Below are 15,703 nucleotides of genomic sequence, written 5' to 3' on the forward strand. Positions count from 1 at the left end.
GCACAGTGGTCTCTCAAGCAATGATTACAGGGTTTCTAGGGGTCAGGGGAGAACACCAAAAATTCTGGGAGAAGTTGAACCTGCACCACTGTCTTGCACAGACCCCCAAGTCCCACCCCAGATCCAGGAAGCCCCCACCCCTGCCCCTGCAGGGGGGAAACCGGGGCTGAGGGGAGGAAAGGAAACGCCTTGTCATACACGCTGTGTTTGTTCTGGGCCTGGCTACTGACGCAAGAGGCCTTATCTTTGGGTCCTCAGACTGGGCTGGGCAGGGCAGATCTGAGAGTTAGGGAGAGTTGCCTCCACTGGCCTGTGGGAGAGAAGAAAGGAGAGGGAAGGTAGAGAAAGCAAGGAAGAAGCTGCTGGTTAGGCCCACTATGAAGACACTCATTCTTCTACTGCTGGTGCTCCTGGACTTGGGGCTGGCTCAACAACGGCTCCACAGGTGAGACCAAGCCCCCGCTCTATGTCCAGCAAGGGCAGCGGCCTGCCCTCAAGCATAGGGCGGCCCTGGGAGAAGAAAGCTGATGGGGAAATGAAGAGGAGAAGACACTGAGGGCTGGGGAAAGCGGCCATCTTGTGTTGGCCTTGACCCCCAGCCCATGACATGCCATCCCTCTGCCCCCACCTGCCCAAGTCCCAGGGCCTGCCTAAGTCCCAGGGAGTGTCTCACATTAGTCAACCTGCAGCTGTGGTTGGGAGCTCAAAGGACCGAGTACTTGCCCAAGGGACTGACCATGGCTGCCCGTAAGAGTCTTTCTAACCCTTTAAATCAGCCCCTTATGAGGTTCGTGCACAACTGCAGACCATTTTCCTGCAAGACCTCAAAGAGCTCATCTCTGAGAGGGAGGCCGATTCAAGTCTAAGGTTCTAAGACTCTTCAGGAGCAGAGGCAAGACTGACAGGCGGTGGGCAGAGAGGGCACTAATTCTGGCCAAACTCTGGCAAGTTCTGGCAACGCTGCTGCCTTGCAGATCTTCTCCTGTGTGCTTTCCCAGTTTACCTCTGGGGAAATGGGGCGGGGCGAGGGATGGGTCTGAGAGAGGGGAGCTGCATCCCGACTCACATGGGGCTTTCGTCAGGGTGCCCCTCAGGAGGCATCAGTCCCTCCGGAAGAAGCTGCGGGCACGGGGCCAGCTCTCTGAGTTCTGGAAATCCCAGAATTTGGATATGATCCAGTTCACCGAGTCCTGCACGATGAACCAGGATGCCAACGAGCCCCTCATCAACTACTTGGATGTGAGGCATTCGGGGCAGGGGCTGGGGAAGGGGGAGAGGGGAGGATGGCTTGGCCTCTGGGCGTGGCCAAGTGTCAGGTCAGCAACACTGAAGGCCAATGTGGATTTCTCCTCTAGGATAACCCATAGGGACTGATCCCTTGGGCTCCTGTGGATCTGAATGAGCAAGCCCCAATGTGCCCAAATGTGTGGAGCTCTCTGCAAAAGAAAAGGCATCACAAACAAAAGGGCCCTGCTATGTGTCCTTGGACAAATGATTTAACCGTCACCAGCTTCCCTTCCCTGATTGTAAAACAAAAGCATTACTGCCTCCCCTGCCTTGCTCACAAAGCAATTAAGAGGAATCCTGCAAATGAGAGCTAAGGAAGTAGTAGGGGGTGGGAGACTTGATTTCCCCCCTTGTAGCCCTTTGTCTGCTCTTTCTACCCTCTGTTGCCGCTCCCCAGGCTCTGTAAGCTCCAGTCTGTGTTAGCCCAGGCTCTGGTCCAGAGAGCTCTCCCGAGGCCCCCTGGTGAGCCCCTTCCCCTTTCCCACCACCTACACTCTGCTCCCGTCGCTCTCTCCCCTATAGATGGAATACTTCGGCACCATCTCCATTGGCTCTCCACCTCAGAACTTCACCGTCATCTTCGACACTGGCTCCTCCAACCTCTGGGTCCCCTCCGTGTACTGCACCAGCGCAGCCTGCAGTAAGTAGGGCCAGGATCCCCAGCAGGGAATGGCAGCTGGGGCCTGGCGCTCTGAGGGAGGGGGGCTTGATTTCCAGAAACTGGCCATGCGTGCCACAGCAGCTTCCCCTCTCCACCTCGGAGTCTGCCCTGGGACTGCCTATGGCAGAAACAGGGCTGGGCCAGGGAGAGAGCTAAAATCGGACTGCCATCCAAGCTAGCGACTTTCATACTGACCAGAATTAATAGGAGAAAACTCAGCCACTGAAAATACAAACTCAATACGAATCTTTGAGTACACAATGACTCACTCCCTTTGGAACACCCAAAAGAATGTGGGGGGCAAGTTCCATTCAGATGGCTGTTTCTGGGCCGGTAGGTGGGTTGGGTTCTAGTGTTGACTATTCGCCTGCTTCAAGAGGGCTTGGTGGCCTATTCCAGGATATCAGAGGTGGGGCTGGTGGGGCACTACCCAGGGCTGGGTCTGTTTGGCCAGAGGTAACTCGGGCGTCTTTCTTAGCGTTGGAAAGGGAAGGGCTAAAGAAAGATGTCTTAGTCCATGCTGGATAAGTTCTAGAGACACAGTGTCTCAGAAAACTCCTAGATTGGTGTCTGCAGATTAGGCAAGGAATTGGGAGTCGTTGCCTGGAATGGCATTTGTTTATCCCTGGGTTTCTTCTGAATGCCAGGCTCTGACCCACACGAGTTGGCAGAGACTTTTGCTGGCGCCTAGTACATGACGCTTATCTTGGTGTGCCTCATGACGTCACTGTGGGTGGCCATGTTTGCCCAGGGACGACTAGTTGGTCCCCAAGTAGGCCACCATGTGGCTAGAGAAGAAGTACTAACTCACTAAGGAGGGCCATGGCCAACCTTTTAGAGGCCCCCACTCAATCTTGGGAGTTGAGGGAAGAGATCCTGCATCTGTGGGGTAGGAGGGCAGGAACGAAGGCGGCAGGATGATGGCCCAGGCAACCACAGCATCCTTGCTTTTCCAGAGACACACGCCAGGTTCTACCCTTCCCAGTCCAACACATACAGTGCGCTGGGGAGTCATTTCTCCATTCAGTATGGGACTGGGAGCTTGTCTGGAATCATCGGAGCTGACCAAGTCGATGTGAGTACAATTCTTTCATCTCTTCTCTTTTGGCCAGAAACTTGGGATACAGAAGATTTTTCAGAGCCTTTAGGGGAAACCTTTCAAATCAGCCTCAGGAAGAGGTGGAAACAAGGAGCTGGCTTCCAGGGAAAGGGAGAAGCCTCACCAGGCAGGAGTAGCACTCCCTGCTTGAGACAGTGGCAATGGGCCAGTCTGCTCAGGGTGCTGAGTTCTGGAGTGACAGCACGGCGGAATTCCACAGAGAAACAGTGCACAGGGCAGAAAGCCTGGTGGCAGCCTTTTAAGAATCAGTAAAGGCAAAAAAAAAAAAAAAGAATGAGCCAAAGATGCTTTCAGTGCAATAAGGCAAGAAAAAAGAAACTAAGGGCATTAAGATTGTGAAGGAAGAAGCTATATTGTCATTATTCACATGTGACAAGATTCTATATGTAAAAAGTCCAAAACCATCTACAGACCAATTTTTTTTTTAAAGCTTACATAAAAAAAGAAAATTAAGGGTGTGGGCACGTGGGGAAATCACTGTGCTCATTTAATCAAGGAAAGTTGGGTGGGGGAGGAATTCGCTTCAGACCAGAGGGAGAATCCAGGAATCTGAGACTCTGTGCCAAAGATCTCCCATGCGGCTTTCTTTCGCGTTTTCTCCCTTCAGGTGGAAGGACTGGTTGTGGTCGGCCAGCAATTTGGAGAGAGCGTCACGGAGCCTGGCCAGACCTTTGTGAACGCAGAGTTTGATGGAATTCTGGGCCTGGGATACCCCTCGTTGGCTGTGGGTGGGGTGACCCCAGTGTTCGACAACATGATGGCACAGAACCTGGTGGATATACCCATGTTTTCTGTGTACATGAGCAGGTAGGCCCGGCAAGCCCACCAAGGTGAAGGTCAATTCCAACCACAGGGAGATAACATGGTGCTGCTGGAGGAGCACTGGGCTTAGCAGTCAAACACCTGGGGTGGATCTCTTGCTTAACCTATTACCAGCTGTGTGACCTTCGGCTTACCCTCTCTGGATATTGAGGAAAGGGGGCTTGCCTCCCTTTGTAAACTGTCCCGCCTTGAACCAATAGGAGGAATCTCTGGGATTGGGTACTCACTTATACAGTGAATAAATATTTATCATCTCCTATTATGTGCCGACCTCCGTGCCAGGCGCGGGGAGCAGTGAGACAAGGAGGACGGTCCCTGCCCTCAGGAAGCTTGATTCCCGTGGGAGGAGGCAGGAAAAAATTTGAAAGGAAGCTGACAATAAATAATGGAAAGTTTAGGGCATAATAAGATGCAGTATTTACGTAAAACAGAATATTACTCAGCCTGAAAAAAGGAAGGAAATTCTAACACACGCTACAAGCGAATGAGCCTGGAAGACCTTATTAAGTGAAACGAGCCAGTCACAAAAGGACAAATGCTGCATGATTTCCCTTACAGGAAGATGCCCAGAGTAGTCGGATTCCCCGGGACAGAAAGTAGAATGATGGTTGCCAGGTGTGGGGGGAGGGGAATAGGAAGTGATTGTTGAATGAGTACAGAGTTTTGGTTTCACAGGTGAAAAGGTTCTGGAGACTGGCTCCATCACAGTATGAATCGCCTTAACACTACTAGAACCATACATTTAAAAATGGTTAATTAATGCAATCTTTTTAAAGATTTTATTTATTATTTGACAGAGAGAGAGATAGCCAGTGAGACAAGGAACACAAGCAGGGAGAGTGGGAGAGGAAGAAGCAGGCTCCCAGCAGAGGAGCCTGACATGGGGCTCGATCCCAGAACGTCGGGATCACGCCCTGAGCTGAAGGCAGACGCCCAGCCACCCAGGTGCTCCTAATTGATGCAATTTTTTAAAAAGTGCCTGTTGTAGTTGGAAAAGGTCATGAGGCTCACCTGCCTCTGGCCACTCTCGCCTGGAATCCTGGAAGGGTCATCTCACCTTCATCCCTGCATAGAAAGGAGATTTCTGACCTTCCTGACTCCTCTCCAGTGTGATCTGGCCTCAGCTTACCCTGTTTTCACGTAAGCCATTTTCCCCCGTTCTCCACTTCCACGTGGAGCGTCTTGAGTTTCCTTTATTAAACTGCAGTTGGGATCAGCCCAGGCAGAACCATGAGCAAGAGGGCAGGTGGCCCAGACCCTCTGCTGCCCCCCTGCGCCCAACCAGCCCGGAAAGACACAGGGGAGGACGGGAAAGAGCAAAGGCTTTGCCGTCTGGCCGACGTGGACTGAAGCCCCAAGTCTCAGTTTCCTCAAATGGGCACAAGGTTGATGTACGAAATAAATAGGATTAAGCAGGTGAAATTCTTCACTCAGGAGCCCTCCACAAAGGCCATCAACAAACAGTTATTCTTCCCCCCACCTCCCTAAAACCACTTTCCCAAGATGCCCACAATACCCGGTTCCTTTCCCCTTTACCACTGTGCCTCACAGAACCCTGAGTTTTGTAGTTTTCTGATCCTTTTCCTCCTAAAAATGCATGTTTCATGTCCTATTTCCCCAGAATCCTGTCGGGTGCCTGAACATACTCTGAAAAATCAACACCAATGAAAATTAATAAATTTTCAAGCTCTACTAAGTCATGCTGCATTCCCATTAGCTTCCTTACTTTAACACGATGGAGTGAATTGTATGGAAACTCCAGGCACCATCAAAACAATAGTGGGAAAGATATTTGGGGGGAAAGCCTTTTTGGGGGTGTATTAAGTCACATGGTGTGTGCACACCCGATGGTCCTAGCCTTGGTTCTACATGACCAGAGCAGTTGCCCCCATCAACCTCCTCCCTAGCCTTTTTATCCAAGAAGCAAGAAGACATTGAGAAATCACCAAGCAAAGCTATTTCTGTACTTCTATCCTTTTGCCCAAAAAGGCCCAGATAACTAACCTGCAGTTGTCGGGAGCCCTGGTCTCAAAGCCCAGGCTGATATTTCTGCCTATCTGCATACTTGGTGTACGTGACCAGCTTGTTTCTAGAGTAACCCAGTGGCCCTTCCCGGACAATCTGCCTTTCTTTCCATGTAGTGACCCAGAAGGTGGTGCAGGAAGCGAACTGATTTTTGGAGGCTATGACCACTCCCATTTCTCCGGGAATCTGCACTGGGTCCCTGTCACCAAGCAAGGCTACTGGCAGATTGCCCTGGATGCGTGAGTATTCTCCACAAAGTAGTTATGCTACGAGGCAAGAACGCAAGACGGGCACAAGGCAAATTGGGTTCGTTGAATTGACCTGAATCAATGTGCTGGTCCCTGGGAGAGGAGCCCAGGGGCTACCGTGCAAGGCTGGAAGTGTGGAGGTGCTGAGCAAAGGTGCAGGAAGGGGCCACGGTTGCCAGGGCAACAGGCACGAGGTACCAAGTCTCAGCTTCCCTCCCGGTACACGTGCTGCGCCCTCAAGTCAACAGACAATAAATACAAACCCTCCGCCAATGACTTGGGGCTCGTTTCACTTTAATACACACATAGGGCCAGGGGTCAGTGACATGGGGGTACAGGAGTGGACTGGACTCAGATTTCGCCTCCAGAAGCATGTCCAGAAGATCACACACACACACACACACCCCACTATCATTGTAAGGTGGAGGGTGGTCAGTGCTCCACGAGATGTGCCACCAAAGTGGCCTGGCAGACAGGGCAGGACAGCTTCTATATGAAGAACTCCTCAAGCAAGGGTTTCATGAAGGAGGTGACATGGGCTGGGTCCTGACATGCATACATGCAGACATACGTGTGTGTGTGTGCGCACGCGCGCATGCGTGTGTGTCTGGGCATGGAGCAATCAGGGACGTGGGACCAGATGCCCGTCACATACCGAGCACTGTGTCAGATAATGCAGGAATTTAAAGAAATGCAATTCACGTTTCAGTTCCGCCAAGAATAAGCTTCTGCAAGGTGAGGGCACGTGCTAGCCATGAGGGATGTAACAGCGAAAAGCCTCAGTGCTCACTGTCTACTGAGGGTTTTTCAAGCCGGAGGGACTTACCATTTATGGGTCATGATCTCATTTTAGGGGGTCATGACGTACATTTTTAATGAAATGGAATAAAATAGAAAATATCAGGGTGCACTTCACATACTAAGGTTGAGCCCTGTTTCATGAAATTTTTATTACATCCGTGCATGCGTGCGTGTGTGTGTGTGTGTGTGTGTGTGTGTATTGGGTCCAAAAGTAATGTATTTCCTGCTATGGATCTCAGTCGCAGAAAAATTGAGAAATACCCATGTGTGAGACAGTCAAACTTGGAAATCATTACTGTATGTTTGAGAGCCCAGCAGAGGGTGAGAGCAGCTGGGGAGCCCAGGAAACTTCAGGGCTGAGGGGAAGGGGGACAGATGGGGCGGGGGCAAGGGGTTGGCTGATGACATTTCCTTTGTCCTCAGGATCCAGGTGGGAGGCGCGGTGATGTTCTGCTCTGAGGGCTGCCAGGCCATTGTGGACACGGGGACTTCCCTCATCACAGGCCCCTCAGACAAAGTCAAGCAGCTGCAGAAGGCCATTGGGGCAGAACCCATGGATGGAGAAGTCAGTGCCTGCTGGGGTTGGGAGGAGGTGGGAGCAAGGGAGCGGGGAGGCCTCTCAATGGGTTCTCTGTGTTGTGTTTTAGTATGGGGTGGAGTGTGCCAACCTCAATGTCATGCCGGATGTCACCTTCACCATCAATGGCATCTCCTACACCCTCCAACCCACTGCCTATACCCTGCTGGTAAGAACTGCTTCCTTGTTCTGCACGTCACAGGGCCTTGCCCACGAGCCCACCACTTCCTCTTTCCGTCGCCTGCACTCAGGCTGCGTTGGCCCCGAGCCCCCCTCCCATTTCTCCTGCACTGAAGTGGCATTCCTTCTAGAAAGGATGACGCTGTCTGTGGTGGGAAGACCACCGGCCTGGTTCTCTTTCAATTCCTGTCCTTCCATGAAGCAGCAGCAAACCTTGGACAAGCCACTTAGTGACGTTTTCTGACATTGTCGGCTAGGACTTTTCAACTGACAAAGTTTAATCCCTCAAAGACCCACTAAGATTGGATATTATTGTCCCATTCTGTGGGTGAGGGTGTTGAGACTCTGAAAGTTAAGAGGCTCAAGGTATGAGCTACTGGGGGAGGAGGTGCGGAATGAGGTTGTATCTTCTCATGTTCAGATTAGCATTCTTCTCAAGAAAGTGTCTTTTATTGCCATAGATTCCTAAGCTGTAGGGTGAGGTAGAAAGGGAATTCCTGGGGGAAATCTTTGATCGCTTCACACCACAGTTGGCCCAGATTTTCAATATCACATGCAGTTCTTTGGTGACATTCAACACACTGACTTGACTGGAGAGTCACCCACAGCAATTGTGTCAGAATGGAGGTGCTAAGGCGTAGAGGACTTTAGGGACTTACCTACCCCCCACACCTTGACCTCCATTAACCCCCGCCCCAAGCTGCCAAGCATAAACAGACAATGCGAGGGAAAACAAATGTCCTTTTGAAGTTTTTATTTAAATTCCAGTTAGTGAACATACAGTGCAATATTAGTTTCAGGCATACAATATAGTGACTCCACACCTCCATACAACACCCGGTGCTCATCCCAAGGGCCCTCCTTCACCCTCTTCACCTACTTCACCCGTTCCCCCACCCACCTCCCCTCTGGGAACCATCAGTTTGTTCTCTGTAGTTAAGAGTCTGCCTCTCTCTCTCTCTTTTCCCCTTTGCTCATTTGTTTTCTTTCTTAAGTTCCACATATGAATGAGATCATATGGTATTTGTTTTTCTCTGACTGACTTATTTCTCTTAGCATTATACTCTCTAGCTCCATCCACAGCATTGCAAATGGCAAGACTTCATTCTTTTACAACTGAGTACTATTCATATATTTATATGTATATATCCCACATTTTCTTTATCCATTCATCAGTCAAAGGACACTTGGGCTGCTTCCATAATTTGGCTATCAGCTATTGTGGATAATGCTGCTATAAACATCTGGTGCATGTATCCCTTTGAATTAGTAATTTTGTATTCTTTGAATACATACTTAGTAGTGCAATTGCATAAAAATCCTAGAAGAGAGCACAGACAGTAACCTCTTTAACACTGGCCTAGCGACTTCTTTCTAGATATGTCTCTTGAGGCAAAGGAAACAAAAGTAAAAATAAACTATTGGGACAACATCAAAATAAAAAGCTTCTGCACGGTGAAGGAAAAAATCAACAAAACTAAAAGGCAGTCTACAGAATGGGAGAAAATATTTGCAAATGGCATATCCAATAAAGGGTTAGTATCCAAAATATATAAAGAACTTACCAAACTCAACACCCAAAAAACAAACAATCCAATTAAAAATGGGCAGAAGGCACAAACAGACATTTTTCCAAAGAAGACATCACTTTTTCCAATTGTTAAATGGGAGGCAGGGGGCATGTATGACAGGTGAACAATTCTCAGAATTGTAGAACTTCAAAGCCCAGGTCCACATATGCAAAACCGTGCAAACACAAGTGGAGGTGTGTGAAGTGGGAGGAAGAACCAACCAGCCAACGTTGTGACTGTCCAAGGCCATTCGGTAGAGTCACCACCACTACCACACAGTACAGCCTCCGGGCAGCACTACTTCCCTTTCTCCCTCTACGTCGCTTACACCTTCTTTCCCACCCCAGGACTTTGTGGATGGAATGGAGTTCTGCAGCAGTGGCTTTCAAGGTCTTGACATCCAGCCTCCCGCTGGGCCCCTCTGGATCCTGGGCGATGTCTTCATTAGGCGGTTCTACTCAGTGTTTGATCGTGGGAATAACCGTGTTGGGCTAGCCCCGGCAGTCCCGTAAGTCGCGGCCTTGTGCCTGTGCCGGCCTGCCTGCCTGCTGCCCCATGGAAAGACAGCCATGCCTATTAGATTGGGGCATTCTTCACAGCGGTCAAAAAGTCATTTTGGGGAGTATACAGTTGTTCTAGCCTGCAACTTGAACTAGGTCCAAATAGAGCACGAGAGCACACACACACTGACACACTTCACACACACCTCACACACCTCGCACACACTCGTATACACATCACCTCCACTGCGATCATGATGCAAGAATTAAGTTGTACACCCATACTTTTTATTGCTTGTTGCTAACATTTTCTTTTGGAAATCTCCTGACATGTACACAAGCAGATGATAGAGCAAGAAATCCCCGTGCACACCCCCTCACCTTTCATAACTCACCCACACGTGGCCAGGCCTATTTTATCTGCACCCAGCACCTCTCCTCTCTCCAGCCCACCTGCCTGCATTATCCAGAAGCAAATTCTTAGCATCACATCATAAATCATCACAGCCAAGATTTATCCATAAATCCTTGTAATTTTCTTAAATAGGCAATCAGCGTTCAAATGTTCCCTATTTTCTGGGAAATGTTGGGTCATTTTTACTGGTGACTTGTGCGTATCAGGATGCAAATAAAGTTCAAATCTGAACTGTCTCTATGTCTCCTTCCATGTGCAGAGTTGACCGCATTCTGAATTCTGTGGGTTGAAATCCAGAGGGTGTCATGCAATGTGGTTCTGAGTCCATCTTTCCGACAAAAGGCAGTTGGCTCTAGAGCCTGGTTTTGTGGCAAGAATATTTCATCCACAGTGCTGGGTACATCCATAGTAGCCCATCGGGGGCAGGTAATGCCTGGAGCCTCTTCATTCACAAGGTTAGGATGGACGAGTGGGTTCGGGAGCTGTCAGGCATCCATCCATCCATCCATCCAAGACCAGTTTCCTTCAGCATTTTACCGAAAGGTTTCATAACCACTAAAAATTTTTCTAATTGTCTAATTCTATTTTTTAGAGAATTTTTAGAGAGTTTTTCTAATTCTATTTTTTCCTTCTGTGTTAGCCAGAGTTCTATTAAAAACAAACAAACAAGTTCATCAACTATTTGCTTACCATTAGGTAGAGCTCATGCAGGAAAGGTAAGCTTACTTGGCTTTTTCCCTTTCTTCAACAGCTTTCAGAAAAATGAAAGTGTTTCAACTTATTGCAGTTTTTTTCAATATTCAAATCACCCCACGTTCAGCCAGCAGGTGCCCATTCAAGTTAGTTTCTGTGAACTTTTGACTTGGCCTCAACATGAAAAGATGTTCCAGGCCCATTCCCAAGGAGTCCTGTCTCCTGGTTGTGTGCTCATAAGTTTGTTATAAATAAACGTATTACAGAATGTGCGAGGAGAGGATATGGGGGGTGAGGGGCTCTGAACCCACCCTTGTCTCCTATGGGGCTCCAGGGCCCAACCTATGGGAGCTGACATGCTCAATCGGGTCTGAGTTGCTGACCCAGGCTGGTGGGATCTACTGCCACCAGAAACAAAAGATCTTTCTTTTCCTTCCTTTTGTTCTTGCTTTTTGCAAAATGCAAGCATCTTCAGGGTTTTACTTATTATAAAATATGTTAAAATCCTTCCTGATCCTTACCCTCGAAGATAAGCATTATTATTAACTTAAAGTTGTTTTATGCAGATTTTTCCTTTGTATATACAAAGATAGCCAGAGGTAAGGAATTTTTTTTTCCTATAAAAAAAAGGAATCATAGGGGCGCCTGGTTGGCTCAGTTGGTGGGGCATCTGCCTTCGGCTCAGGTCGTGATCCCATGGTCCTGGAATCGAGTCCCACATCAGGCTCCCTGCTCTGCGGGGAGCCTGCTTCTCCCTCTGCTTCTGCCCCTCCCCCTGCTTGTGCTCTTGCTTGCTCTCTCTCTCTCAAATGAATAAATTTAAAAATCTCTAAAAAAAAAAAAAGGAGTCATACTACACATACTCGTCTCTAAACCGCTCATGTAACAGATTCCACATCAGCACGGTCAGCTCGTTTCTGTAACATCAGCATGGGGTCCATTTATTGATCAAATCCTCTCTTAATGAAGCTTAGATTCATTTGGGTTTAATTCAACCCAATCCCATAAATATTTATTTTGTGCCAGGCGCTGAGTCACTCTAAGACCCTCAAGATCAGTAGGACAGATCCCAGCTGTCACACTGGCATAGAGGTCATGGAAAACACACCAAGCTGACAGTCAGATGACCTGGATTTGCACTTGTGCCCTGTCCCAATCAATTTGGTGACCTTGGCTGGTTACTTCGTGTCTCCGAGATGCCCATCTCACAGAGCGATGGGTTTACATGGATGGAAGCACTTAGCTCATAATGTTAGCTCCCCTCCCCCTCTAAGTATGAGGTCAAGGCAGATCCTCGGTTCACAGATACACACACGCTTTTCTGGTTTTGTTCTTTCTTTCTTTTCTTTTTTCTTTTTTTTACTAAATTATTACTTCCAGAGTTAATTCAGAACAGCCTGATCCAAATAAACTATCAAAGCAATATAACAGAGCAGTTAACATCACAGGCTCTGGACTCACACAGGTCTGGACTTGACTCTTGACACCCGTTGTGGGAACTCTGCACCTCAGTTTCTTCATCTGTAAAATGGACACGATAACAGTAACTATCTCATGGATTTATTGTGAGGATCCAATACCTACATGGCATGTGCATAAACACTCATCACACAGGGACCAGACCCCCACTCCGCATGGGCAAATCTCACACCGGGCATAGGGGCCTAGAGTAAAAAGGCTCTATGACTTCTCTAAAACAAAGCAGCCAAGAGCCATGTGGGAACCGATAGCATCCCTGCAGGCTTTCTCCTTAAAGGTGCTCTCTGCACAGTGGGCTACCCTGGTGGATTGCATGTGCAGCCAGGTCCCTGTGGGTCCAGGAGCCTGAGTGCTGGAGGCCTGGGGCATGAAGGTGATGCTTCATCTGTGCCGGCAGGAAGTGAGAGCAGGCCGGAGGCTTCCCAGAGCCAGTTCTGCTCTGAGCACGCTGCTCTCTGGAGGCAGAAGTGATGCTTTCAGTCCATGTGGACCAAACCCTGCTGGCTCTGCACCTTCTTAGCCCTATTAGCTGCTCTGGGTTTTCCAAAACTGACCTTTGCTCTTTGTGACCTTCACATCAGTGGTATTACCCCAGAAACTCGGGTCCTTGTCCCCTGTGCCATGTCTGATCCTAGGTCATAAACCTCCCGGCAATTGGACAAGAGCTTTGGCCACGCTTTGCTGAACCCTGGGAATTTGTTAAAGGTTGTGTATTCAATTCCCTGGGGCTGCCATGAGCAAGTACCCCACACGGGGTGGCTTAAAGCTACAGAAATGGATTGTCTCACAGTTCTGGAAGCTAGAACTCCAAGATCGAGGTATCAACAAGGTCATTACCTCTCTGAAACCCGAGGGGGAGAAACTTCCTTGTTCTCCCTGGCTTCGGGTGATGCCTGGCAGTCCTTCGCGTTCCTTGTCTTAGAGCAGCGACACCTCAGTCTCTGCCTGTCGTCCCCTGTGCGTCTGTCTCCGTGCCTCTTCTCTTCTGACATGAGTTGTATTGGATAAGGGCCTCCCTACTCCAGTATGAGCTCATCTCACCTTAACAAATTACATCTTCCAAGACCCTCTTTCCAAATAAGGTCATTCTGAGGGACTGGGGGTTAGGACTTCCGCATACATTTGGGGGAAACACAATTCAACCTGTAACAGAGATGTCACTAACTGCTCTTATACTTGATTTTCAGCTTAGTAAAGTCCTTTCGGGAGATTTTGGTATTTTGTCTTTCTTTCCTTTCTTCTCTTTATTTTCCCCTCACCAAAAAAAAAAAAAAAAAATCTGTAAATTAGACAGAGCAGGTTTTATTACCCTGTTTTCTAAATGAGGATATTGGAGTGATGAAACGTGAAATGATTTGTCAAAAGTAGTAGTCAAAGTGGAATCCACGTCTCCTGGCCCCTCATCCCTATTCCTAATTTTTTTAAAAAAGATTTTATTTATTTATTTGCCAGAAAGAGAGAGCACGCACAAATAGGGGAGCGGCAGGCAGAGGGAGAAGCAAGCTCCCCGTGGAGCAAGGACCCCGATGCAGAACTCGATCCCAGGACCCTGGAATCATGACCTGAGCCGAAGGCAGATGCTTCACCCAGGCGTCCCCCCTTCTTCTAATTTATACTCCTTCCCCCAAGCCCAGGTATCTGTCAGTTCAGCATGTCGCCAGGGCAAGGATGGCAGGTAGATTTTGGTCAGTCCCCCCAATCACATTTACCTTTTAAAATAAAAATGGATTTGTTGCTGACAAGTCAACGGTTGCTGATCTCAAGAGGCTCCAGACAGCTTCCTCCTGTCCGCTCCTCTCTGGAAGTGAGACCCTGCTAAGGGGACTCCTGGGAACCTGCTGTGTCTGGGCTGGGCATCGCCCCCTTTGAGGAGTGGTCCCTCTCCTGCTCCACAGGAGCCTGGCGGGCTGGCAGTGCCGTCATCAGCACCGACATTACAGGGAAGCACACAGGCCTCAGTCACACCCACCAAACTCTCTCTCTGTCCCTGGGAATCTGAATGTTGAGTGGGCCCCACAGGGAGGACTGGTGCTGGGGGCCTGGCAGGCGCACAGAGAGAGCGCTTCCGAGTCCCCCGAGCCAGACGGCCTGCTACCCTGCTCTGTCCTTCCCAAGGTCCGGCGTCCCTCTTCCTGCTGCTTCTGTTGTTCTCAGCGGCAGCTCTGGCACGGGCATCCCGCCGTAGAGGGCGACCAGACCACTGTCCCGCCGCGAGGGTCCGAGAGCTCGGGACTGTGAAGCCTGAGCCCTCCTCCAAGCCAAGCGGGAGCACGCGGCCCAGCCACCTTGGCTGGGGAGCCCGTCCAGGAGAACTTGGGCCTGAGGACGGCAAGGGGAGAGCAGACAGGTGCGAGCTCACCGCCAGACCACAAACCTGGGGTGCTTGAGAGACACGCGAGGCCAGGCGTCAGGGCCGGAAGGCCCTTCTGTTCCCCGGCTCCAACGGCTGCCTCTTGCTTTCTCAACACTCGCCAGGTTGTGACGTGACACCAACTTCTGGGACAGAGACACCCCCAAATCGCAGTGTCTTGACGCAAGAAAAGTCTCTTTCTCCCACGAACCGTCCAGGTAAAGAGTCACACAACTCAGGAACGGGGATCCCTTCCGTCTCGTGGTTCCCACAGGCCCTAGGACCTCAGAGTCACTCTTCGCGTGCCACGGACGGGGCGAGTGGCCGATCCCACCGGGCGTCTCCACGCACCAGATCTGAAGAGGCGCAGGTCCCCGCGGGGCGTTCCCTCGACGGCTATCAGCTGAGCGCCGTGAGGGCGGGAACTCTGTCCGGCTCCCCGTTCTCCCCGCTGGCTCGGCGGGATCGGCTGCGGGGCCGCACAAGCCGCGCAGCGCGGCCGGAGGCGTGAGGGCGTTTCCCGGGCGCCAGTCGCCTCTGCCGCCACACGCCTGCGCCGGGATCTTTCTCTTTCTCCTGCGTCCTAAATGTGGGCGGGTTTCCAGCTCCTCCGCAGCCCTCCCGTCTCTCCTCCCTCTCTCCCCTGCACCCAGGAGGTGAGGCGCCTCCGCGTGGCTCTGGGCTATGGAGACAACCCCCTTGCCGACCTTTCCAAGCAGTCGGTCTGCAAACCTCCGACCTTTCCAGGGCACTCTTCGGCCCTCCTTTCCCTCGGTGCGACCTGAGCTCTACTCTGTGACGCCTTCGCGCACGCGGCACGTTTACGGAGCCCGAGGCTGCTCCAAGTTCCCTGACAGGGAATTTTTTTTTTTTTAATTCTGGAGTCAGAAGCTTATATTTAACATTTTGCTGGGAAGTTCAATGCGAAGGAAGCAAGAGTGGGAAAAGGGAAGTGAGGAAGAGAGAGAAGGGAA

The 15,703-nt window shown here is 50.2% G+C and overlaps 1 protein-coding gene across 2 annotated transcripts; it reads left to right on the forward strand.

Moving 5' to 3' along the window:
- The first annotated feature begins 274 nt into the window (after positions 1-274).
- On the forward strand, positions 275-10,443 carry CTSE (cathepsin E). Of its 2 annotated transcripts, XM_045787505.2 has the most exons (9): positions 275-445; positions 1,083-1,239; positions 1,810-1,927; positions 2,905-3,023; positions 3,676-3,875; positions 6,032-6,154; positions 7,388-7,529; positions 7,612-7,710; positions 9,640-10,443. In XM_045787505.2, exons 1-9 carry the CDS (start codon positions 378-380, stop codon positions 9,802-9,804), a joined length of 1,191 nt encoding a protein of 396 aa, XP_045643461.2. In that variant the 5' UTR covers positions 275-377; the 3' UTR covers positions 9,805-10,443. The 2 variants fall into 2 exon arrangements, with proteins under 2 accessions (XP_045643461.2, XP_045643462.2); XM_045787506.2 differs by lacking the exon at positions 1,083-1,239 and having other exon boundaries at positions 295-445.
- Positions 10,444-15,703: the final 5,260 nt, after the last annotated feature.

This window comes from Ursus americanus, chromosome 2 (assembly GCF_024610735.1).
Source record: "Ursus americanus isolate L20-20 chromosome 2, mUrsAme1.1.p, whole genome shotgun sequence".
NCBI classification, from domain to species: domain Eukaryota; kingdom Metazoa; phylum Chordata; class Mammalia; order Carnivora; family Ursidae; genus Ursus; species Ursus americanus.

Bases quoted from the DNA above. Each gene is read 5' to 3' on its own strand.
- CTSE (XM_045787505.2), top strand. From the start codon at position 378: ATGAAGACACTCATTCTTCTACTGCTGGTGCTCCTGGACTTGGGGCTG. The intron at 3,024-3,675 runs GTGAGTACAATT...TTCTCCCTTCAG, and splicing joins TCGGAGCTGACCAAGTCGAT to GTGGAAGGACTGGTTGTGGT. The intron at 3,876-6,031 runs GTAGGCCCGGCA...CTTTCCATGTAG, and splicing joins TTTTCTGTGTACATGAGCAG to TGACCCAGAAGGTGGTGCAG.